We start from the raw sequence: 27,517 nt of genomic DNA on the forward strand, positions 1-27,517 counted from the left end.
CAAACACCCGGATGTGACTCCAGAGTAAGTTTAGCGGATCAGGAAGTCCAACTTTGTAGGCGAAAGAAAGCATTGTCTATTCTTATTACTCAGATTAATAGTGTTGTTTTTTAACGAGTGTGAAGTTTTTTGACAAATAGATTACTGCCCCTTTAGGAGCAGCTCACATGGATGATGGATTCATTTATTACTGATTGATTTTCATATTCATTTTAAAGTTTTTTTTTCATTTTTTTATCTTATATTGTATAAGACTTTTTAAAAGATATTTAATAACAGTGGTTTTTTTCATCGCTTTTTGTAAAATACCCTGTTTGGCCCAACAGCACTTGGACCCTATATCAAGCAGCCTCCAAGAAAATTGAGTTCAAGACCCCTGCTTTAAAACATCAGCACTGTTTTGATTACAAACAACATTGTTTACTGATCAAAAACACCTTTTTAATGATAAAAAAAATCTTAATATTAATAGATACATGAAATACTTAAAAGGCTTGCCTGCTGCCACCATCTCAAATAGTAGTACACAGCTTGGCATGTTCTTAGTGGACTAATCCCAATGGTAAATCCACTCTTGCCGCGGCCGCAACTGGGCCCCATGTCCCGTGGCCCAATCCAATCGGGATCCTGGATTAGGAAACAAGGACAAAGGGGGAAGTTGCAAATATGTATTTTTGTTGGATGTTTATTCATGAAATAGTACTTGGAGACCTGTCTCTGCACCTAGTTGCATTATAGAACAGGTTATTATCATTAGTGTTTCTATTGTTTTTTATTATGTTCTTGGTTATTTTCAATTTATTCTATATAAATCTCAGCTCTGAAAATTGTTCCACCACTGCCACCAGTAATTCAGTGAGCAGCTCTTGGTGTTATAGCTAGTAAGTGTTATAGCTAGTAATATAGCTATTGGGAATATTGGTATTGATCTGATTCAAGTAAATACAGGGTGGAATAAAACGATGACATTCTGATTCCGGTATTTTGCTTGGAAATGTCATGATCATTGAATAATTGAACCATCCCTCCTTGAGTTAGTTTGTAATTAAGATAAACACATACCAAAGGTTTTCGGCACCAACATGTTTCATTTCCAATTAAATACCTACATCGCAAACTTTAATAGTATACAAATATTACAACCATTCCATTACAACGGTTTCAGAACAAGTTAGTACAGTCAAACAAAAAAATGCAAATACTGCACAAAAAACATTGCACAATGTTTTACAAAACAAATCAGTAATGCAAATATATTTTCATAGGCTCTGTTGCTATGGTGACAACGGATTTACAGGTTTTTGTTCAGAAACTGTAACACGTACATTTTTGGTTGCATCTTGTTGCTCTTTGCATGGTGAGCTTTTTCATGTGTTTATGTAAATTTGTGTTACCATGGAAGTAAACCATTTTACCATATAATTTATACCTGGCATTGTCCTTTTCTGAATGGAAAAAAAGAGTCCACAACACGCTCTTGTTTGACTGTCATTTTTAGCTTCTGCTAGGGGTGGTTGCCATGATGCGCTCTCTTCTGCTTGGCAAGCAGAATGTAAAAGCAGGCCCGGTAGGGAGAGGCGCTAATAGTGTGCCTGTCAGTCACACACTCAGGCATAAACTTAGAGAGTCCAAGGGTGCGTTGTGAGAGAGAGAAGGGCTGCACAATCTACATAAAGAGGCGACACTTTGAGGATAAGGAGTGAAGTAGATCCAAGGGCAAGAGTAAAGTACTTTATTTTCTGCACGGGAAGGAATATAAGTATATAAGTATATATATAAGTATATCGGATTATAAGTAGTTATGTTTGACCGCCTCAAGAAACCTTGTAATTTTCTCAAAATTGTGTGATAATGCGATCAGCTTGCCGCCACCCCCTTACACACAATGTACTGCGATTCGGACCAGCAACACATATCGATTGATCAATCATTGCTCAAATATGAAAGTATACCGTAAAACTTTGTGTAGTAACGCATACTGTACATTCAAATACTGTATGCATTCACAATCTTTTATAAGGTGCACTGGGTTATAAGGTGCACTCTCAGATATACAGAAAATTGTTTTTTTAAGTCTGCCTCGGGGATCTGAAAATACGGTACTTGCTTGATATCAATAATATTGATATTTTGAGCAGTCTGCCCATCCCTAATTTCCAGGCAATTTGGACACTGAGATCCCAAAAATGTGAACGAATGGCCCACACCGACATTTTTGTAATTCTACCCTTCCTGCTCTCACTCTGGCAGGAGATGACGCTTCGTCTGAGAGAAGCGGAGGCGGAGAAGGCAATGGGCTACCGGCCGTGGCCTCGCCCCAAGTAGGTCCGGCCGACGGGACCCCTCCAGAGGCCGACGCCTCGTACGGAAAGGCAATCTTAAACGGCTCCTGCGCCCCGCTGGACTTCAGCACCGCTTTGTCCGCGTCCCCCTTGGACGAGCGGCAGCCGGTCAATTTGAGTGAGCGGTCGCTGCCTGCTGCCGGGGGCTTGCCGCCGAACCCCTTTGTGCCGGACTCTAGCACAAAGTACCCCAGCAAGGTACTACATCATGCTCACTGCAAACACTTTTGAATTTTTCTTGCGTAATCCTTATCAAACGGGATGTCGAGGTAAACATGAACGTAGGTACATCCTCTTTTTTAACTGGAGGTGTGGGTTAGGTCAACCATGTACTGTATGTCAGGCAGTAACGTATGGTGATGTTTCTGGCAGATGAGGCATATATATATATATATATATATATATATATATATATATATATATATATATATATATATATATATATATATATATATATATATATAGTTTTATTGTCGAACTTTAACTTATACATCAAGTATATGCACTTTTGAATGACTGCATCTATAGATGAGTAATCTTGAACTATGAAACAAAGTCCATGCAATTAGAAAAATAAAGACTAGACGGCTCAATTTGCTTTTAGCTTGCTAAAGCCCCAGTGCACACCTGACGCATGGGAAATTTGGCATCGACACACTTGGCTGCAGAACACCAACGGCGCCGTGCCACACTTGAGACTTTTCACTTGTTTTCAGATCATGTGACCATTCAAGACAGTGATTACAAAGCACATATTTACTACTGCACTAAAATAAAACACAAATGAGGGCTGCGTGGTCTAATATGTGAGGCCTATATTTGTAAACGAGAGGGCCAGTGCAACCATACTGAGAATAGTGCCAGATTGCAACACAGGCACCGTCTTTTTGTGTTCTTGTCATTGGCGGTTGCCGCTGTAAAAGAACTAATTGCTTTCCCGTGACATCACTCCTCGAGTATTAAAGGAAAATTTAACGACCTGACAATGACGTCAACGATACGGAAAGAGAGCTGAAGCGTTTTTGATAGATTACTTCCCCTGCAGGTCGATTTCGATGTATAAATTAATGTTTTGATTTGTGGATGAAAAAGTTTCAATATTGTGAGTACTTTGTACATATTGTATAAAGTACTTTCAAACCTCCAGGATTGCTCCCGTCATGTATTATATGAATAATGTAAAAAACACCGACTAATCTCTGCTCTGTCCCAAATGATTCCAGAATGTCACTGTGGTGTTTTGTATTTAGAGCGCATGTGTTGTGGATAAGAACATATTCTTGTTTTCCTTGGTGCTTTGCACTTTTCATTTAATCATATTAATAACATTCAGAATATAATGTAACAATCCTCCAATTTAAAAAAAAGAAAATCCCCAAATTGTATCGTTAAATGAGAATAAACTTTATCAAGGAATAAATATAACAATCTAATACAATTTCAATGTGATATTTCCTTAATGACATTTAAGGCTGTGTCTCACCTACTTTCCTGACTGCAAGTCACTGATTTTAGGCCGAGGTGATTGTGGCAGTTGCGCCAATGCAAAAGTCAAAATCCTACTTCATCTTACTTGACATGTGTGTTGTCAGTCTCCGCCATACAGCTCAGGAAGTTACGATTCCATCAAGACGGAAGCGAGTGCCTGCGCTGAGGACCTGACACCCGGCCGGGTGCACATCATGGACGACGACGACGACGATCACGATGACCACGACGACAGCGATAAAATCACAGATGCAGAGGGAATGGACCCCGAAAGACTGAAAGCCTTCAACGTAAGAAGCAGAAATCAGGCTTAGCTTTCCATTTGCAAAGTCCAGTCAGGTTAAGACGAACAAGTAAGCTCTTGTTTTAGCAGTGGTCATTAGGAACCCTGAATTTTTAGGGCGGAGCGCATAGCAATACTCACAGGCATACTGTCTTTACCTTCCGCGTAGAGTGGCTAATGCTGCAGTAAAGTTGTTTAGACTTTCTTTTGGAGACATACCCAATTCTTTGAGAAAGCGTTGTTATAAGTTTAGCAGACACTAAAAAAAACAGAGAGGAGAGAAGACGTTAATGGATTTTGAACTTGCAAAGAAGAGCCTCAACCTATCTTAAAGGCCCTTCCCTGAGCCCTTTCCTTTAATTACATCTCTTCGGTTGCAAAAGCAGATCCGCTGTAAAGGGTGTGGAAATGAAAAAACAGCAACATGATTGGCTATAGTGACAATAGTGCAACAGTCAAAAACACAAACCATAGTGTGCAATAATAGTCAAAAATTTAAGGAGCTTCCTATGAAATTTCATTTGCAGGTGTCCAACAATTAATAACAGATTTATCACTCAGCATTGTTTAATGTTGTAAATGTAAGTGAACCAATTACCAATTAATTTAATTTTAGTAATACAATAAATTTAATAGGCTATTACAAAGAGATGCTAATAATATAAAAAAATAAGAATATATTTTTATCCCACTTCTTTTTTGACCCATTCTGTCATTTTATTTATTTACATTCATTTTATTAACGACACACTTTGCAGTAGCTCAGGAGGTAGAGCGCTCGTCTTGGGGATCAAGGGATCCCAGTTCGAATCCCGGCTCGTCCGTGTTACATGTCGAAGAGTCCTTGGGTAAGACACTGAACCCCTAATACCCCCAATAAGCAGGTTAGCGCCGTACATGGCTGCAAGGCCGCGATTGGGAAATGTGGAGCACATTGTAAAGCGCTTTGGGAAGTCATTGACTTGAAAAGTGCTATATAAATGCAGATCATTTCATTTCATAATCAGAATATATAACAGAACAACACTTTGAAATTAAATTTATTATAAATCTACTTATCACATTCATTGCATAGGTGTTTTCCATCTGCCATCAGTATGTACCTGTCTATACTCATCTTCATTCATGCAATGCTTGCGTTGCGTTGTCGGCTAAAAGCCACGAGAACTCCCCTTTCCATGATGCTTTCAATGTATGTTTACGTTTTGTAGCGTCATAAATTTTGTTAGCTTCTTTCGAATCTTTCTTCTGGGCCTGAGATTTTAGCTTGATTCCTAACCACTTATCCATTTTTCCTGTGTTTTCTGTCCGTCTACTTTGGAAAATGATTAGCAAATGCTCGACCTTATAATGCTCGGGAAAGTCCGGAAGCACAAAGTTATTCGATGCAGGCTTCTGATTGGCTGCCGAGTATGCAAATTTCCTAACGAGTCGAAATTTCCAAACCGAACGAAGATTTCGAAAATGGAACAAAGCAAACATTTCATTTGAAAAGAACAAAAAAATAGAAAAATAAAAATTAAAGATTTTTGTTAAAAGTTGTCGGCCACCCAGGCAGAGACGTTTTGTAAGTTGTACGCCCGATGTAAAAGATGCACGCCCCGGGCGTCCGGGCAAACATTATTTCAGACACTGTTTTTAGCATACGTTTTTGCTTGTACTTCACAATGCAGTGACATCCAGTGGTCAAATCAGACATGCTGTCTCTTGAAGCACATAGATTCTTCTGAAATATTTACACGATTGAATGTGACTTTCGAAAAAATGGATTTTGAAATATCACATACCCTGTGAAGTAGGAATGCGCGGAACGCCATTTGAGAACCACTGCTGTAGTCGATCTTACTGAAAAGTTTGTCTCACATTTTAGCTTCTATGTCTGACCTTGATTATAAAAAGGCTCGGATTTTCATCTTATGTGTGATGAACATGCAAAATATCCACCTCATTTTGATCATGGCCTGTGATACTCTCTGCCCTCCACCCTCCACCTCTCCTCCCTTTTGGTATTGAGTGTGCGCTACGGCTATTTTTTCTGCTCTAAATCCTCTGCCCTCCCCTCCCCCTCTCAGATGTTTGTGCGTTTGTTCGTGGATGAGAATCTGGACCGTATGGTGCCTATCTCCAAGCAGCCCAAAGAGAAGATCCAGGCCATCATGGAGTCATGCGGCCGCCAGTTCCCCGAGTTCCAGGAGCGTTCCCGCAAGCGCATTCGCACCTACCTCAAATCTTGTCGCCGCATGAAGAAAAGCGGTTTTGAGGTACTGTCCCACCTATCGGCCCTCACGTTGACCAGGCTTCCAGTGTGACAAATGCTGAGGCACTCTTGTTCCAAAACAATCATCCGGCCTCCTACAAGAGGGCCTTTTCATCTTTCAACTTTTATGAACTGGGACAGTTAACAATGAGACCTACAAAAAGTCTGGTTGGGGAAGTATATTATATACAGTAAAAAAATAGCAAAATCGTTAACCACTACTCCTTGTCATTTTGCTCAATCTAAATATTTTTTTCTCCATTTTAAAATTTGTTTTAGGAATTATTTCTAAATGAAGAAAATACATTTTTAAGAGCAAAATTATTTTCCTTCTGCCATATCAGATCATATGGCTTATGTCCAATGGCCTGCTGTTGCCAGGCTGAATGAAGATTGGGCTACTTGGAGTGGTCAGTGGGCGGGAGCTGAAGTACCCAATTCGGCCACCAGAGGGCAGTAGAGACCCTACAAAAACAGAGCACATGAAAGCAGATATTATCAATTTTGTTGGTATTTATTTTTGGGGTGCCTTGACACAAAACCTAGCTAAAGACACTCGCTGAAGCCTAAAGTACAACTACGTACATTTTTAGAAAATGGGTTTCAAAGCCTATAAGTCGCATAAAAACATACACACGTTTATAAAAAAAATTCGATACTTTTTTCCTTTCTTTCACAAAAACAAACATTTAAAATTCTGTAAAATTAAATCAACATTACTTAAATAAGTGCCCTGCGACTGGATGGCAACCGGTTCAGGGTGTCCCCTGCCCACTGCCCAAAGATTGCTGGGATGGGCTCCAGCACCCCCGCAACCCTAATGAGGATAAGCGGTGCACTTAATGCATAGATGGATGGATGGATACTTAAATAGGAAATAATATCTGCCAGAAGAACATAAATAGTATCTTATTATTCTTATTATTATTATTATTATGTCAATGTAGATGTAAATGGTCTGCATTTACATAGCGCTTTTCAAATCAATGAAGACCTGAGAGCATAGGTTCGCAGAACGGTCCGACGAGTGTTGTCAGGAAGGCGAGGGTTTAAAAAAGAGAAAGCAGCCAATCATCGTCCACGGCTGTTGGCGCCAACAAAGCAGACTCAGGTGCCCCGCATCAGTAATCATGTCAAAAATAGCCCCCTAAGAACACCTTTGTAGCCCGCAGACAGGTTCTGAGAGTGGCTTGCCAGTAATGGGTCATTGAGATTTTCTAGTTGATTGGATTTCTAACTGATATGAAGTTTTAGTGGTTGAGTTAACGTCTAAAATTACAACCGGGTAACAACATAGTAAGAACATCTTTATCACATAAGTTCTCTCAAAAATGTATCAGAAAATGGTAGCCCTTTGTGCTAAGTATTAACTAAAAGTTGCCTTGCATGGCTAACGCTGCTATCGGTGTATGAAAGTGTGTGTGAATGGGTAAGTGTGAAGCTAATTGTAAAGCGCTTTGAGAGGTCTTCAGTGACCTGAAAAGCACTATATAATTGCCGACCATTTGCATTTACATTCAAAAGTAGCTATTAGCTTCAAAATGGTTGGAGACCCCTACTCTAGCACCACAACACATTGTTTTGTGGGGCATTCTTTTGTTGTGTTCGCCATTTACCTAGCCTAGAAGCAGCTTGGCACTTACTCTTCCAAAGACCGTAAAATGTTCGTCTCAAAGTTGAGTCCCAAATTCTACATAGCTTCAAAATGCACAATTTTTTTCCACAGATACGACCGACACCTCCTCACCTCACCTCCGCCTTGGCAGAGAACATCCTCGCGGCCGCCTGTGAGAGCGAAACACGGAACGCCGCCAAGAGGATGCGGCTCGATACCTACCCGGCGGTAAATGAAAAAATACAGAAATTAACATATGTCATGAACTTACACTAATATGAAAGTTTAGATACAGGATTTGTAGCGATAATAGGTCTTTAAAAAGTGAATCAGTGGCACACACCATTTATAATCAGTGTTGTGTACAGTTAATTCATTCAACATTAATTCCGTTACCCTTCAGATTACTGACACAAAGTTGCACTTTACTCTGAAAGTAACGTTATAGTTATAAAATACTGTATATACTTGCGTTGAAGCAGATGCCTAAAACTGCTTTAAAATGGCCTCATAATAAAATAAACAGTGGAAAATGTGTAGGCCCACCTGTGGAAGCAGTGAATCCTTCATATTTCTTGACAATAATGAGACCTTGCAAACTAACACTTGGCCGAGACACTCCAGATCCATTTTGTATCTTGGCTTCAAGCCACACAAATATTTCCTTTTCCATTTCTGGGCGCTGTCCAAGATCTTTTCCTTTTTCTCCAGGCATGGTGTATTGTAAAACAAATTTTAGAAATGAAAAGACCAAAATTTTCTCACATTTACCTCAATGATTTTGTGGGTTCCTGCATAAGCCACGAAATAATTCTGCTGCGCTTCCTTCCTTACGCTACCCGTGACCCACAATGAATTATGCGCACATGAACTGGCCCCCTGTTTTCGGTAGTTTATTTTATAGTCGTATGTTTTGGATGCGAATATATATGGGAGGGATAATATCCCCATGAGCTGAAATTCATTGCCTTCTTACTCTGTGCCTAAAACAGCGCTACTGTAACTGTATTCAGTTGTATTTTGTAGGTAAATATAAACACACCCATCTACTTTAGTGATACTGGCGGATTGGGGGTCGCATGTTACATCGTGAGAGAAGGAGGAACAGTTGGTGATCACAAGATTTTGTTATTCTTTCTGCTTTTAATAAGTAGTAGAGCAATGCACCATGTTGTAACGACAGTTGAGTTACAACATTAATGATATTGTGTTACAGTGATTTTTACAGAGAAAAGTAATTTTGTTCCTTTGTAACTCGTAATGTCTGACACCGTTAATAAGACAGTAAAACTTAATTGTGATTCTGAAGAATGGTCAGTTGGCCACAAATAGCCCAGAGACTGTAGTTTATACACCCAAACATTAGAAGCTTTGTTATGGAAAGTAATATTCTTATCTTCCATTCCAGTACTTGTTTAAGTACACAAACAGCACAACTGATGCACACTAAATTATTTGAAATATTATTATTATTTTTAACATTGCAGCATAGTTATAATTTCAGGACAATTGCTTTAGAGTGTCATGCATTTGTGTTCTACCAGGACGAGCCCACCACAGCGGAAAAGCCGGTGGGCAGAGAGCCGGCTCCGGCAGCCCCTTCAGGCTTCGTCATCTCCGGTTCGGCTTTCGCCCAAGACCAGATCTACACCAATGGAGGCCTCAACTACAACAACCTGCGCAGTTACAATGCCACTGCCGCCAACCAACAGAATGCTACAGTGGCCCAAACCAACGGCAAGTACCCCAAATTCTGGACTAAAAGCTGCTATATTTTAAACACTGCATTCATATCACACATAACAGGAGCAAAGCGGAGGTTTTGATGGAACTTTATTCAGTACTGACTAAGTACACACAATATTTTAACTTTTCCAACCACAAATCAAGTCAAGTCAAGTCACGTTTATTTGTATAGCCCTTAATCACAAAGTTTCTCAAAGGGCTGCACAGACCACAGATTATTGCAAACCACAGACTATTGTGACACCATCACCCGATCTAAAATCTACATGAGGGCAAGGAAAAACTCAAAAACCTCAACAAGAGGAAAATTAAGAAACCTTGAGGTAATCCCCCTTCCAGGATGACAAGGCTGCAATGGATGTTGCAATTATAAATAATTCACTGATGTTGTCAACATAAAATTTAGGTTATTCATATGCTATATAATAGAAGTCCTAAAGGTAAACATCCGTATAGAACAGCAATAGAAATGATCTGTCAAAAACACTGTTCGCTTTGTGTTTCATCAGAGGTACTGTGAGTTAGCTTAAGTTACCTGTAATCCTGGAGGAACGATGACAAGCAAACGTAATTTGGTCCATTATTGCGCCAACCATCAATGACAGGCCTTTGGTGTGATGGACCCTGGTAGGGGAAACAGGAACTGAGGCAAGGGTGCTCAAAAAGAGGGGTTAAATTTTATAACGAAAGGAGGTCCAAAGTGACAAACAAACAAAAGTTCACAGAAACAACATGTCCAAACAAGACAAAACCGGACAATGTCCAAATTAGACACAAAGAACGAAACTGGAAATGGAAAGTGCGAGCAGCAACGCAACTAAGGGCCCGGTCACACAGCCGTTTGCGTCTGTATCACGGCTGAATCACGACCAGAAATTTCTGCCCGCGTTGAGATCGCGATACAGACGAGATACAGCCGTGCTTTACACGCGGCAAAAAATTCACACGCGGTTGGCCGCGCGAAAAAGTTTTGCGCTGCTCAAAACTTTAGACCACGGGTAACCGCGGGCGGCACACGTGACGCGGTACAGACGCGGAACGACGTGCTACGGCCGCGGCCAGGGCGCGGTTACACGCGGGTAGGACGCGGAATTTTAGCGGGTAATCGCGGGTGGAGCATGGTCATAGCACGTTTGTTCTGCGTCTGTATCGCGGCTGAATCACGTGAATTAGCGTGTGTAACGCGTGTGACGGTCAAACGCCTTTCTCCGCGTATATTCAGCGCGATTTGCCGAGCACACGTCAGTTGTGCTCGAGACGTCAAGGGGTGAACATGGATCCCCGTCACCGTAGTGACCTTGTCTTAATCCATTTTTATTTCTTGACATTTCTTTTCATTTCATAACAAGATAATAAAATAAAAATGAAAAACTATTACAATAATAACATATTGGCTTCTTCTTCGGTGCCATAGCTTGAAATCTTGATCTTCACGGGACTGTGTCCTGAGCGGTTATGATTTCTACAGCCCGGCTCGGCAGCTTTTATACCCGTGGTCCACACGCGGAAAGGACGTGGAACTGACGCGATGAGGAAGCGGAACAGCCGCCGGCGTCTGTTTCGCGGGCATACCACGGATGAACAGCGTCTGCTTCACGGGCAGAAATTTCTGGCCGTGATTCAGCCGCGGTACAGACGCAAACGGCTGTGTGACCGGGCCCTAAGAAACAGGAAACAAACAAACCTGGCGCGGTAGTGGAAATAAAAATTACAATGACTCAAAAATGTGTGCTGTTCAACATGTCCTTATAAAGGAGTAAGGATAATTAGGGACAGGAGTGTGGATATTGGACACAGCTGTGCCCAGTTCCAAACACACTGGGCTGTCCCTGTTAGAAGGAGGCACACCAGACACAAACATCAACAGCACAAAAACCACGTCTGTGTTGAAAACTGGAACTGCTCTCCAAAGTTTGGTTGCCCTCATACAGAAATACAGAGCTTAAATTTGATGTGACGCAGCCCTCATTCTTGTTTTCTATCAACGTTGTAGTAAACATCTACTCGTTTGCGAAATTGCACCAGTAGTCACCGTTTTGAAAGGTCACATGATCCAACAACACGTGATGTAAACAACTTGCAGTAGAGCTGAAAACTGCCATTGGCGTCATTCAGCCAAAGGCATCGATGCCTTATACCCCATGTGGTTCGTGCCAGATGTGCACTGGCCTTAAGCCTGCGCCTTAAAATCTTGTGTGGCTCGTATAAAATCGAGTTTTGTTCCTTAATTTGAGCATGTAGCTTTTAATCAGGTAGCCTTTCAAAACGCAGCGCTCTGTGACCAGCTCGTCTATTTTGTCTGTGTAACCCAAGTACGGTGGAGCAGAACATGTTGACAGACAGAGAAGGAACGTTTTGGCGGGATAAGTTGACACGAGGGTACTTTTGCATCCGCAGGTCCGACAGATCTGAGCATGAAGTCGGTGGCCCCGAGCGCCTCTTCACCTACTTCTAATAGTCAAGGGCAGGGCGGCGGGGGAGGCGGGGCTTCGGCTCAACTCAGCCCCACAGAAGTGACAGCGGTCAGGCAGCTCATCGCTGGCTACCGAGAATCGGCCGCCTTTCTGCTGCGCTCAGCGGATGAACTGGAGAGCCTGATCTTGCAGCAGAACTGAGGCGCCACCCTGCTGGGCTCGGCCCTCCGTCCGTCCGATTTCGTGTGTTACATGTGCAACGTCGTGCAAGTCTTGGTGATGAGGCACAAGTGAGGGTGAAGACCGCTTCTGCAAAGAATTGCGGCGGATCACCCGGCAAGGTACCTTCCTCATCCCACTTGACTTTGGATGCGCTTTGACCTCAGCGCTCGGTCTTGTTCGGTCTCCTCCTTCCTTTTTCCCTCAGCACCTCCAACTTCATTCGTCTCAGGAAGTCTAAGCAAAAATGTTCAGTTTTCCCCCAGATTCTATTGGTACAAAAGCAAAAGCTAAAAAAAAAGAAAGATCTCTCCAGGTTGCACTTGCCACAAAGAGTATACCAATTAATCACCGTCTCATTTTAATTAGATCTCCAAGGAGCTCTCAAAATTAAAGCTATCATCCCATCTAGTGGCATTGCAATTACAGTTGGAAGAAAAAGTCAACACACCCCTGTTACAATAGCTCCCATTATTAAGGATTGCAATTACCCTCGTTAACAAATCTTAAACCTTACAAACACATCGTGGCACCTACTTACTCACAGCAAGACAGACTATGTAGAATAAAAACAAAGGTAATTTGTGGGAACAAGTTTATTTTCATGACCAAATTTAAAGAAAAACATTTTTTCAGCATCTTTCTTAGTTCTTTCCCAAATGATACTAAGACGATCTGGATAAGAGCTGAGATAGGCAAGACAAGATAAGTGCAACAAAAAACAAAAAATTAAATTAAAAAAAATATATTGTACAAAAACTGATATTCAGCAACTTTAAATGATAAAGACACGTGTACAATATGGGAAAAACGTATTAGTTGACAGGTATGCTGTTCAAACGTTTGGTGATGCTAAAGTAAATAATAGCTCAAAACTTCTAATTTGTATCTCTTAGTGTACATTTGCCATCAAAATAAAATATTTTAAACATTCTTGAGAAAGGGTAGAAAAAACAACAACTATGAACAAGGATGCATAAATGTGCACACTTTTGAGCCCGAAGCTGCTTTCGAAATAGACATTTTAAAGGGATATTGTTTAGCGCTTCCTAGTGGTCAAAAGCTGAATTTGTCAAAAAAATAAACCAATTTTGATTTGAATGACAATGACACTCCATAATGAAAATACATGAACTATCACATAAATGTGCTTTTGTAGTTCAAGAAATATGTATTTATTTTACGTAACATAAGGTTCACCTAGAGGGAAGTGACATGACTGTCCGGTAGCCCCAAAAACCTGAAAAGCTCAGCAAAAAAAAAAAAAAAAAAAAGAAATATGGTGGGGTTTGGTCTCTTTGATTCTCCGTAGTTTGTTTTCTTCTTTGTACTTTGTAACACTCATTTTCAATGCACTACATGATACAGCGACATTTAGTAGTCAAATATTACACAGTGTCCCTTTAAAAGTATAAAATATTCAATTAGTTTTCCCTAATAGAAGTGCCATACTGTGTTAGTAAACTCTAATATCTACATGTCACAAAAAAAACTTTCATATCTAAAGAGGTGTGCAGATTTTTCCCACTTTAACTGCTTGGATCAAAACAGTATTTGCAGTGAGCAAATACTTTTGGGACCAAATGAAACATTTTCGTATACCCAGGGGATCGGTTATCTTCAAATCGCTGATTGTTGCCAGCACAGGGCGAGTTCAATTATGCTTTCATTTGCATCTTTCTGCCAAATTCTTCAAATGAGCACAAATGAATTATCAGAAAACCAACAGGGCAGTCCCAAAATCGACTTTTGAAACTTTGAGATAATGTGATCGCAGAGCCGGTGTTATGCTGAGAAATGCATCCCTGCCGAGATTTGCATCCCCTCGCTACTATAACCACTTTTACCTCGTTTTATCTCACTTTTATATCACTTTTCGGGAATGTAATGGCAAACATATAACAAAAACCATTCCGTCTTTGTATTTGTTGTGAATGTAATCGAACGGCAATGCACACCGTATACAAATCACTTTTGAGCAGGTAACATGTTTATTTTGCTTTTTTCTATTCAAATCGCTCGGATTGAAACTGTTATGCACTTTACCATAAAGCTTATTTCAGCATAATAAGCTTTACGGTAGAGTGCATAACAGGTCTCAAAAGTAATTTATATACGGTGTGCATTACCAGTCCCTTACATTCACAACAAATACAAAGACGGAATGGTTTAAGTTGTATTACATTCCCAACAAATGCAAGACGAAGTGGTTTTTGTTATATGTTTGCCATTACATTCCCAAAAAGTTATATAAAAGTGAGATAAAACGAGGTAAAAGTGGTTATAGTAGCGAGGGATCTCGGCAGGGATGCATTTCTCGGCATAACACCAGCCCAAGGCATAAACGAGCTAAGCGGCAGCTTCGGGCCCTGCAACCAGTAGGGGACCCCCAAGAGTGGTTTACTTTTTTAGAACCAACATTGTCATTTTGTGTGTCCTCTCAAATATACTTCTACAGAAATACAACAAAAATACTACACAATAACTACTAAACTAAATATCACATATAGTGCTTAAAACAGGGACCTCATGTATTATTTTGCTTTCATTCTGAAAATTAAAAAAAAGTATAGAATTACTACAAAAATACTACAGTAATATTACTGTATATTACTACTACAGAACTATTTACCCCAGAAATACTACAAAAAGACAACTACAGTAATATTACTGTATATTACTACTACAGAACTATGTACCCCAGAAACACTACAAAAAGACAACTACAGTAATTTTATAAAAAATACTAAAGTAATATGACAAAAATACTACTTTGGAAATAGTACGTACAAAAAATCTACAAAAAGACTAATAAAATACATCAATTATACTTCTACTAAAATACTAAAAAAACACCAATCCATAATACTATAATCCCAAAAACTACTAGAGAAATATTACTGTAAAAATATTACGACAAGAGGTTTACAACAGAAATACTGCAAATTACACCTATAGCGATAATACAGAAGTTCTCCTATAGAAATATCACAAAAATACTACAAAAATGAAACTACGGTCACCTTGTACTACAAAAAATATTACAGAAATACTACAGATATACAACAGAGACAGTACAAAAAATACTAAAATAAGTGATACTACAGTAATACTATAATCATAAAACTAAATACTAAGAAAATACTTCAGATATAGTATACAGCAAAAAATCTACTTTCCAAATACAACAAAAGTACTACGGAAATACTAAAAAAATACTACTATGGAAATACTACAACAAAATTGCCCTAGAAATACTACAAAAATAGTAAAGAAAAAAATTACAGTAACACAACAAAAAATGCAGAACTTCAATAAAAATCCGACATCACAAATACTAAAACAAACAACTAAAAAAACATAAAGTAATACTTCAAAACTATATAACAAGTTAAGTGCTTAAAACAGGGACCTAATATACCATTTTGCTCTCATTGTGGTCGTTTCAAAACCAATTTTCTGAAACAAATCTATTTAAAAAGGAAGTATAACTTGTCACATGCGGCCCCCTGACTCCAAATAGTTGCCCAACCCTGGAATAGAACATGGAATGAGTTCTAGTCGGTATATAAATTATTAAGTAACAGGGGTCCCCAAATATAATTTTGCTCAGGGCTCCATGAAGGCTTGGGCCGGTCCTGTGTGATAGCAACGTGCTTGCGAAAACCTCAAAGCTCAATAGAGGAAAAAAACAGCAAACCTTTAGGTTCTTAAACAATGCCAAGACAATTGTTATTGAAGTGTGCTGTTCGAAAACAAAACAAAACAAAATATTTCTGTATAATCCCAGAGAATAAAATGTAACACTGCCCAAAGTCAATTCAGAAAAATATTTTAAAATACCGGTAACTCTAATAAATAAAGTTCCAACTGCAGATTATTTTTTCAATTTTTTAGGGTCATTTATCATTTTACTCTAATCATTCTTAAAATAAATAAGTAACACAAGGTTTTACTTGTTAGAGTGAAAAACGGGGATCTTTTTTTTTTCCATATTTTCTCAAAAAACGAACTGCATACCCACAGAAGGATAAACATGGTCTTTTCCCCCATCGGCCCTTTGAGATAAGGAGTTTCCGATCGGATTTGAGCATTGACATTTTCCAATTCTTTTCAAGCCAATTTATGTCTTAATCAAAAAAGCACTTTGAGCTTGTAGCTATTCTCATGCATGGGCGTTGATCCCGCGCTCAACGATTGCTCTCAACATTTGACTGGGCTGTCGCTGCCCCTTGCACTGAGACCACGACAGAGAAAAAACTCACAGGCTAGAAAAAGGCCTCGTTTGTGTACCCCGTTCCAAATTTGTTTTTGGGGTCAAAAGAGCGTGCGTGGAGAGGAAATGAAACGCAAACCACGTCAGGGAACAAAAAAGATAAGCGCAGTACTAAAAAGGTGCAATATTGATGATAATCAGTGAATTGGGGGGTGCTATTGAGACAATGCCCCCGCAGGGATGTGCTGGTGAGCTCGTGCAGCCTTGTAACCAATTTCCTTGTTTTGAGTCTCATTACCGAAAAAGTGATTTGTTACAGTTACGATTTACTTCATTTAAAATGTATCTCAGTCACCATCCAGATTACTAACAACGAAAAGTAGTGAAAGTAACTACCTGGTTACAAATTACACTATATACTCGCATAGAAAACGCCCCCGAAATCTGCTTTAAAATAGCCGAAAAAGAAGAAAATGTCTACACCACCCTGTGGAAGTGAGACACTCCATATTTCTTGCTACAATATTGAGAACTTGAAAGCTAACACTTAGCCGAGACGAGATGTTTGCTTTATTTTCTACAGGCATGGTTAATTGCAAAAATATTTTTACAGATTGAAAAAACGAATTCGGCACACTTTTACCATAATTTCTTTACTAGTCTTTGCTCCGTTAATTAAGTTGGTTTGTTGATCCCGCCTCACGCTCTACCAAATATGCGCATATAAACTGACCCTCAGATTAGAGTATTTTATGTTGTAGTAATAAATTTGGCTTGGATGCGAGTATATACTGTAGGGAGAATATCTGCGTGAGGAGAAATTGAGTGTTCTCGCACTCTATGCTTGAGACTGTGCCACCATACCTCTAGTGAGTTGTACTTTTCAGGTAGATTTAAACATGCCCATCCTTTGGTACTAACAGATTAAAGGGGGAATGTGACAATCTGACTGATGCGGAATTATTCTGCACTCAAATAACATCACAATTAATTATCCGTATTTAATGAGTAATGCAGTAACGCCCCATACAGTAAAGTCAGTTTAGTTACAAAATCTGATGAATAATACGTAACAATACCTTTTAGAGGGAAAAGTAATTGTGTTCCTTTGTTTCTTTATAACGCGTAAGTCCCAAAACTGGTCACCACTGACGCCAGCCACTGAGGTCATCTGCACGTTTCCAGGTTGAACGCGACTTGCACAAAAACCATTTTGTTTTTCATTTCCTCATCATGGCACTGGTAGTGTCGTTTTTTTGCGTTTTGTCACGCGTGACCCAGCGAGGAGGACGTGACTCTCTCACTCCGCTGTTAACCACAAGTGTGTCCGAAAACTGGCAGTAGATGCAAGAGACAATCTTTGACAAAGATGTTATGACGTCACAGTTTACGCTCCCTGCTGTGTGTTTGTTAGTGTGATCGTGTGTGTGTGTGTGTGTGTGTGTATGTAAGGTGTGCACGAGAGCGAGACGCTATACACTTGTGGCGAGCACAGTTTCACACTTTCCATGGTGAGTGACTTAGCACAAACATGCTTGTCGAGTGTACTTCTAGTTTTTCGGATTTTTTTTGCTAGGTTTTTACGTGACAGACGTGGTGTATATCGAACACGTATCGCGAAAAGTCATTCCGTCACTCAGCACATTCCAAACAAGGAAAGGTGGCGTTCTGAGCGGTTTGCAAAAAAAAAAATAGAGGATTCTGTTGAGCACATAGTAGCGCAATGTCGACGTTTTGGGCGTGTGCGTGCGCACAAACCTCGCTGGAAGCACTTTATTGCTCAGGATTACAAAATGTCGCACGCTCAAAAGCCCACCTGCGGGACTTTACGAGTTGTGCTCATAGGCAACTTTACAGCTACTCTGTCCGCCCCTACAGGCAGAAAAGCGCCTGTAACTCTCACACAAAACAATACGTAATTTCACCATATCTGGGGCTTGTTTTATACGAGAGCGCCCCTTATCAGTGACTTGAAAAGCACTATAAAAACGCAGTCCATTTATCGCCTAAACATTCCGCACCCAGAAGATTGGGTGGACTCAAATCAAAATTCGACGCTTGCGTGAGAGGTAAATATTATTTTTGGGACCGTCTGGTTCTAGACATGCCCCGTTGGCCGCATGTTAAAACCCGTTTTGTAACGTTGACACGTGCAGGTTCTCTTCTTTGATTCATATGGAGGACCGATCTTGCCATATTTTAGGGTTCGGCCTTAACTTCAGCCCTTTTTTTAAATCCCGCTACACAACAAATAAGAACCATATTCTGGCCATTATTGTTTAACTATTTACTGAACGCCAGAAAGAATGATTACGCAGCTGTCGAGCCTTTTTCGAATTTGCTGAACTTTTCACCCATAGCAGATTGTCACAAAACGGAACAGGAAGCAGGAAGTAGGAACTAATTTGCGTAGACGTCCTCACACTTTAATTGAGAAAGAAAAGTCCAAAACACATACGGACCAGACCGAAAAACAAAACGTGTCAAACACAGGCAAAACTACAAACTAGGCATTTCCAGAATCAAACAGAACTTGCAAGAATCTCTCAGAATGTTACACCGAAGTGCAACAAAGTCCAACAAGCACAACAAGTATAACCAAGCATAAACAAGTTTTCAACAACAATCTGGCAAAGCGCAGTTCAAAAGAGCAAGTTTAAGTACCCACAGAAGTACAGTAATCAGAAAATGCGAGTCAGCCGGTGTCAAGAGGCGGTGCCAGCTGGGCGGCATGGCAACCGTGCAGAACCTGACAAATTTTGTTCATCCCTAATCATGTGCTCAGGCAACTGTGCTGCCTCCTCATTTGAATATTTCGTTGTGAAAAATTACACAACAAAATACACGTCAAAATACATGAAAAACTATATCACAAACTGAATGACTGAAACATGACAAAAAACACTTTGCGACAAAATACATGACAAAATTAAAACAATGACATGATGAATAAGTAAATAAGCAAATTCCATTTGTCATATATTTAGGTATTGAATGATTTATTGAAGCGTTAATTTATTCAGATGATGTATACAGTGGTTGTGGGTATTTATTTATACATTTAGATACTCAGACTACCACATTTCTCCCTTTAAAACACCTACCAATTTATTTTAATAAAAATCTACTTTTTTTGGTATTCAAACAATAAAAAACCTGGACTAGATCCTAGTACTTTAGTCTTTTCCTAAGACTAAGTCTAACCAAACAATCGAGTTCAATTTTAATGTTTTATCATCATAAATTCTGGAGACAGATTGTCTTTCGCGCGTGAAAATCAAGTGTGCTATAACATGTACCGCTTTTTAATGCCAAAAGGTTAGCCTGTATGCATTCATGTCTACATATGGCAGGATCGGTCCTACGTAGTTTGTGTAATGAGCCACTGCAAGCGATTCGTCCTCCTAACCTCTAGATGTCGCTGCAACTGCCCCCGTAGCCCAAGGTGTTTGATTCTGCCTCTGTGTACTGTATAGCTGTACAAAGAGTGATACGAGCTGTTTTCAACTGTTATTTTTCTTCCCCTGTGGGTACGGCACCGTTTTAAAAAGAAGACAAAAAAAAACGTGGTTGAAGAAGCCCTTGCCTGTTTGATCTCATTTGGTGGTATTGTGTAATGCTGTTGTTATTTCTTCGAAGGGAACGTTGCCCCTGCCGCACATTTTCAGACTGTAGCCTTGTGCGTGGGGGCGGTGTCCTGAATCCCCATGTGAAGCTTTGTATACCCCCTTCCGGTTTTGGACTCAGTGAAAGTGTGATGTTTACATGTACAGTTTTTCCACGATGTTTTCTTTTCGCATCGATTTCCGATGCCCGCGATTTGCATCGACTCATCTCAAGCGTCTTCTTTTTACCGTCCCGAGCGCGACCCCGTTGCCGGGCAAACTCCCCGACTTCTCTGAGCGGGCCAGGAAAGAAACGTCCGCTCCAATCAGCTCTTTTTCTGTGGCCTGGAAGAGAAGAGCAGAAAAGTCAAGTGCTCAGAAAAGTGTGATCCGGCACCGCGGAGCCGGTTGCGGCCTCTGTATAAGCCATTCCCGTCTCCTGGCCTTTTACGGGGAACCCATAAACCTCAGGAAATACGTAACCTCCGCCTGGTGTTTGCATTCGCTGATTTCTAAAATCGCTAACAAACCCATTTAACATTTTCACGGAGATGTCGACTTTTGTTTTGTACATCCGTCATTGTGTTTGCAGATGTGGATGTTTTTCAAGTTGCTGTGACTAAATATTTGCATTGCGTTGGAGTGTTTATAGGTATGGATATTTATTATTATTATTATATGTGCAAATACAAAAGAGGAAAAAAAGAACAAGTTTCAACCTGCTTCATTTGTACGTTCGATGCAAAATTGTACGGGGGAGATTTTTTGCCCTGCCTTTTACATATCAGAAAGTTGTATGCGTTTGTGCCTGTTTGGAAAATGGCGCCTTTCCTGTGTGTCGCATCAGCGAAGCAGAAAAGAAGGAGAAAAAAAAAACCACACTCACATGAAAAGATTTCCTCTTTTATTTAGTTTTTATAATCTTTTGGGGGTCTTGGGTTGGCATTTGGGCTGTACAGTGGAACCTCGGTTCTCGAACATAATCCGTTCCAGAACCCTGTTCGAAAACTGATTTGTTCGATCACCGAAATCATTTTTCCCATTACAAATAATGTAAATCGATTTAATCCGTTCCAACACCCTGAATGTTTACCTTGAATGTTTAACATAAACTAAAGCTAACCCAGGCTAATCGTACGTTCGCGTTATCGTAATCTTCCGTACGAAAGATTACGTTAACATGAACGTGTAAAAATAAAAAAAATCAGAGGTCGTTTACAAGTCATTTAGCACCCGGGTCTCCACAACAAGTGGTGAGCGGTTCATTGGAAAGGGGGTTCCAACACCCTAAATGTTGGGCTCCGTTCCAACACCCTGAATGTTTACCTTGAATGTTCAAGCACGTCCGCACGCGATAACAGTTGGTCACTATAAGAGCGATCTACACCCGTACGCCGCTCAGCATCGCACCCTAGCGTACGGACTCACGCATTACCAGCGTTCGAACTCCGATTTTTTGACCGAACAGCAAAGCAAGAATTTCTCGAAATTTTTGGTCAGACTCCGATTTGTTCGAACTGACAGGCGTTTGAAAATTGAGGTTCCACTGTATTTGAAACAGTCATTTTCTTAATTTCACCATTTCACCCCAAAATAAAAGGTTACCATAACCATGCGCATTACGTCACACTCTCAAGGGCGTATGGCAGGGAAATAATTCCGACAGTTCCAACAGCCTGGTGCAAGAAGCTGTCCTTGAGCCTGCTGGTTCCGGCTCTGAAGCTCCACAGTCTGGTTGAAGAGGCTGTGAGAAGGGTGGGTGGCATCGTCTGAAATCTTGGTGGCTTTGCCTGTGAGGCGGGGGTTGTGGATGTCCATGAGGGGCATGAGGGTGACACTAATGAACTTTTCCCTTGTTTTCACAATTTTAAATCTAGATAAGATATGGGTCATTTCCTTGTAAATCTGATCGTGCCTCACCAAACACAAACCTCACCGCATGTCACTGTTGCATACGATTCACAGACTTGGCCTTTCAACCAAGTGAGTCAACAAAACTAAGCTTGGTCGAACATGGAACTGGCTACCTGCGTCCATGCATGCTTTGGAGGTTTCCCCCTCCACAAATGAAGATTAAAGGGACAGTGTGTATTTTTTAAGTGACACCTAGTGGTAAAAAATGAAATTGAAAAAACAATATCTATTAAAATGATAAACAAAACTACTTGAAGTCTCATGCAAACATGCATCTTTAAAAATACTCGTAGGTCGAGATAATAACATTAATTTTACATGACATGAGTCCAACCTGAAGGGAACTGACATAATTGTCCACCATCTTGCCTCTACGGGTACTCAAAAACCTCAAAAAGGCTGGGCAAAAAATAAAAAGTACATCTAGTGGTAAGATAATAAACCCTGCCCTCAGGATTGTAATTAGATACCTGAAGAGTTTCCTAAGCCATCAGGTTTGTCTGAGGGAGAGATGCCGCAGGACTGAATAAGGGATCAAATCAAATGGATCAGCAACCTGTTGCGAATGTTTTTATTTTTATTCAACTTTCCACGAATTGAATCAAAATCAGATTTGTGAAGTATAAGCTTGTTAACTCATTCACTGCCATAATGTATAAATACATTTTCAAAAGCATTGTCCCTCAGTGCCAAAACATGGAAATCATTTTTTTTAACTATTACAAAGTGCGTGTCGCAGCTCATCAGTAAGTATCATGCCTCTGGGAATTATTTCAGTATGATACATCACCCATAGATGGATTTGATGAGATCTTTGTCCACACACAGAGCCACCACTTCTTAGTCTTGCTTCCTGTACCCAGCTATTGAAGTGTGTTGGCGACCCTGTATGGCGAGTATAGGCTTAGTGAAGCAGTGTGGTTAGAGTAGCAAATATATGGATAAGTACAGTTAACGCTTTAATTTATTTACTTTCTAACGGAAAAAAAAACAAAGTTGGGGCAGAAAGGATGACGTTTTGTAAACATACTCAGGAACAGGATTGTTACTGTGACCAAAATTGTGTGGTCATGTCACCGGAAACATCGGGCACTAAAAAGCTCGTGCAAAGTTTCTTATGCATGAGGTTAGTGTTTTCTTGCAATGAAATATTATTTTGCAAGCAAAGTGCCCTTGTTTTTATGGAAAGAGTTTTTAGATACTGGAGGTATCACAAATGCAAAAACAAAACAAACAAAATAGAAGTGAAAATTCTACTTGAAATACATCCTTTCACAAAAAGTCAGGGTTTTCTTGGAAACAAGTATTTTCAAAAAACTTTGCAATGTTTATCCATCGTTTAATAAACAATGGTCAAAGCTTGACACATAATTTTTTGAAGTTAATGAAAGATGAGGGTTCAAGCTATTTTTATACGTGTGACTCCTATGCCTATATGGATGGTTGGCCACAAGGGTCTTGGTACACCATTTTCTTTGATGTGTCTTCGGCAAGTACAGCCTGGTGGCGCCCATCCCTCTCCAGGCCAACATACTTTATATATTGTATCAAAAAGGGCTACATTGTCTGTAGGCCTTCAATAATGTGTCAAAATGTAAAGAACTGGCTTTCCATTTGAGAGAAACATCTGAATGAGTGAGTTAACAGCCTCCACAATGTAATTTAATTGCATTGTAAACGGATAAATTCGACCAAAAAAAAAAACATTTTTATTCTCTTTAAAGGCGACACCATGACAATTGAGATTTTTGCCACTAGAGGGTGACAAAATTACAAAACTGACTAGAGTGTTGGTTCCATTTCAAAGACTCGGTCTATTCGGTGAAAGGTCAAGAACTAAATAACACAACAGCGAACTTCAGAATTGAACAAAATGAGTCATTTGAAGTACGTAAACACTGTATATAGAAAAAGAGGCATATAAGGTTGTGAAAATAATATATGTTTCCAAGTAGTGCAAACACCATCTAATTACTTATTAGTATCACAAGGCATTGCATTGCACTTTATTAAACATAAACAGGTTTTCAATTGTCGATATTTACCGAACACTTGAACGTAAAATTTAATTTTAACTTAAAATTTAATTTTCATGCCATCTTAATTGCATGACAGGTGGAGGCCTGAACCTACTTGCATTAAGAACTGAGAAGACTGCTGGGTGGAAAATCCCCTCCCCATCACGCAACAAACTAAAAAAATCTGATGATTCTAGAAAAAATACTGGGATGTTGCCGTAATCAATTCAAATGGAAAACACCTCATATGTGCTTTAAATGACAATAAAAGTAAAAACAACTGCAGTACAATATAACGTTAGGAAGAGCTTGAAAAAGAAATCATGCGAGGGTAACGATAAAGATAACTATGCCAGCTCCAAATATTCTGAAGAAAGAAGGTATTTTTCTTTCTGGGCGTGCTTATTTACATTCACTTTGTTAGACAGGTAAAACAAGTGCTTGAACTGAGACAAACAGTTTTTATCAAAGTGTTATTTTATTGATTTCATAGAATATTCCAAGGTACAAATGAGATACGGAACAGTAGTTTGTGTGATTCATGAATGTGCCATCCAAATGGCTGGTAATAACTTTTACACAGGGAGGGCGAGCCATGAAAGAAAATAATTCAGATGTAGTGGAAATGTTTAAATCTAAGCTTAAAACACACTTCTACTCTATAGCATATGAATAACCTATATTTTATGTTGATAATTTGTGTATTAGTTGCCCTCATGTAGGTTTGAATGAGGGGATGGTGTCATAATAGTCTGTTATAATAGTTTGCAATAGTATTTGATCTGAGCAGCCCTTTGATACTCTTTGTGATTAAGGGCTACACAAATAGACATGACTTGACTTCACATGTAATGGAAAATCCCTGATTCACACCAGCTACTGTACAGGTAAGATCGGACCCATAAAAATCCAGCCTAAGCCGAATCGGGGCACAGGCATTGAAGTGCGAACTAGCACGGTACCAACAAATTAGCTTGATTCGAGGCACCAAGTGTCTTTTCTTTCGGAGCTTTAGTATATACTGTATTCGTAATCACTATCTAACTATGTGGGAGTCGCTTTTTTGATTGTGACATTATACGAAAAGACGTGACATAGACAACTCTGAGGAGAGCAGAAAAACGCTTTATTCAACGTAACGCACTACTTTTTACCATCAGTAACAATAACAGGGTTGTTACGGTGCAAAAAAAAAAGTTAGATGGATAGATAAATACTTTATTCATCCCCGGAGGGAAATTCACACCCTGATTACCCTGTTACTGAAATAATAATGCAAATAATGTCTGAAATGATAAAAAGGTTACAAATGAAGGACTCAAACAATCATGTAAATATTTTTTCCTATTCATCCTAACAGTCTTTTCTTTTTTTTTCTCTTCATTTTAGTCTTTATTACATTTTTACCTCGGAGTGTCATGTCTAATTTTGTTGCATACAATGTTAAAGACAAATCAATTCAATTCAGGCAGTGATACATTTCAATATTCCAACAAATGACAGACAGAACCACTATGTGTCAGGTACCAGTTAAAATTCGAACACCAGAATTCCAATTATTTCTTAACTCTGTAAATTCAGTTGGGATTATTTTGCAACCCAAAATAACCAATTAGGGGTTATATATGTGTTTTATCTTAAGCATTACTTTATAGATTCACAACTTATCAGATGACTGGCAATGTAAAATTAAACTTGACTACACTTTTCAGCAACAATAAAATAACAGTTGCTACTTTTTGGCCTTGTATTTGTCGCAAGGAAGTCATGTGAAAAAGGTGCGCATTCTTCAATTTGTTGCAGTAGAATACTATATTGTATTGAACACAATCCATCAGACTCAGCAGAAGCAATAAAAACAGTGGCAATCAGTGTTTCTTCAGACTCACTCAAATCGGTTACTTTCAGGGAAAGAGGTCATAAAACACACCCTCCAATTAATATGCAATGCAATCTGTTAGCTCTGCAATTTAAAAGCAAGATAACTAGACAAAATTATTTATGTTTTTCTTCAAAGTAACAGTGCTAATGCTGTCCTAAGTGCAATAAAAGTTAGCCAACAATGTGCTAAAGGAAGTGGAGGTCATCGCAAACATCCGATTTAGCAATGGCGGTTACGTTTCCATTACAAGGAGGATATCTCATATTGTCATTAAAGGGCACCAAACCAGATTTGAAATCACAAGGCTCAAATGCACAGGGGTCTTTTTATGTTTGGAGCTTCCAGTCATTTGGCCTACTTTCCCTCACGTCAAATGTGATTGAGCAGCAAGGAGGTCAAGTTCTCTGAAAGGCCACAGCTGCCGTTGTTTCCTAACATGCAATGGCAAAGGGTAACTGCCAGTAAGGTTTTCTTTGGAGGTCTCTATACTTATCAGTAGCTATGACCTACATTCCACACATATAGAAACACTTATCTGTTCAGTCAATTGTGTGTGTTGCTTTGTTTTTGAATGGTTGATTCACTTAAGCCATAATTCAACTCTTTGAATGGAACGATACATATAAAACAGCTGTTGCAATGCCCCCGCTGAAATGTGGCTCTTCTATTTACAAAGATTCTCATTTTTTTTTCTGTGATTTTACTCTTTACATTTTTCAAAAAGAAGGTGGACTATGTCGCATACCAAGGGTGGGTACATCTTTTGAGTTGCGGGCTGCATTAGGTTAAATAATTGGCCAAAAGGGCTAGGAGGAAAATAATTATAGATTTAATTTTGTGTTTCTACTGATACCTATCTCTAATCCGATACTTTGGGAACACATTTGGGTGAAAGATAGTTGGCCTCTGTATAATTCTTGCTATTTTCTAAAATATTTTTGCAAATTCCGTTCCATCAAAAATTTTAAAAAAAATCTGACAAAAAATAAGAATATGAGTTTTCTTAGAATAGCAGCAACGATATGCATTTATGAATAAATAAACACAGAAACATTTACAAGCACGTGTTTTTATTTTTCTATTTATTGTCTATTAATAAAGCATTTACTCTAATTGATTTTGAAAATCTCAGAACTAAAGCAAAGTGGGCCTGCAACGAAAGATTATAACAATTGATAAATCAGTCGATTATTTTTGTTGAATAATTTATGAATACTATTGTCACAACTAGAACGAATCAGGACCCAAATGCGTAGCATTAACCACAAGTTTATTGAATAGAAAGAGGAAGGGCAGCGCCCGAAATCTGGTGCTCGCTGGATTGTGATCCGAATATGGAGGTGGATTTTCCGTAGCAGGAGATGGCGGTGTCAGGGACTGAAAAACAGGTCGGGACAGGAGAGCAAAAACGTGGTCGGGTTCAAAAAATGGGTCGTAAGCCGGGACAGGAGAGCAGACGTGGTCGGGATCAATAACAGGTCATACGCGAGACAAACGGGCTGATCAGGAACGGACAGG

The 27,517-nt window shown here is 39.5% G+C and overlaps 1 protein-coding gene and 1 long non-coding RNA gene across 2 annotated transcripts in view; one reads left to right on the forward strand and one right to left on the reverse strand.

Annotated features, from left to right (window-relative positions):
• Positions 1-14,142, forward strand: part of nol4la (nucleolar protein 4-like a) — a 52,015-nt gene extending 37,873 nt beyond the window's left edge. Inside the window, exons 6-11 of the mRNA XM_088332398.1 lie at positions 2,251-2,540; positions 3,935-4,120; positions 6,186-6,374; positions 8,097-8,213; positions 9,530-9,722; positions 12,129-14,142. Of these exons, the coding sequence (XP_088188524.1) occupies positions 2,251-2,540; positions 3,935-4,120; positions 6,186-6,374; positions 8,097-8,213; positions 9,530-9,722; positions 12,129-12,346 (1,193 nt within the window). The 3' untranslated portion in view covers positions 12,347-14,142. The remainder of the gene's footprint in view (positions 1-2,250; positions 2,541-3,934; positions 4,121-6,185; positions 6,375-8,096; positions 8,214-9,529; positions 9,723-12,128) is intronic.
• LOC148370073 (uncharacterized) lies at positions 487-17,891 on the reverse strand. Its single transcript, XR_015850083.1, has 6 exons — positions 17,660-17,891; positions 8,118-8,203; positions 6,336-6,835; positions 4,255-4,372; positions 3,916-4,113; positions 487-627 (listed from the first exon to the last, which is right to left on the reverse strand). It is a non-coding gene; the product is annotated as an uncharacterized LOC148370073 (long non-coding RNA).
• Between the last annotated feature and the right edge of the window lie 9,626 nt (positions 17,892-27,517).

The sequence above is a fragment of the Urocampus carinirostris genome, chromosome 3 (assembly GCF_059441175.1).
Source record: "Urocampus carinirostris isolate Australia breed hairy pipefish chromosome 3, RoL_Ucar_1.0, whole genome shotgun sequence".
NCBI lineage: Eukaryota > Metazoa > Chordata > Actinopteri > Syngnathiformes > Syngnathidae > Urocampus > Urocampus carinirostris.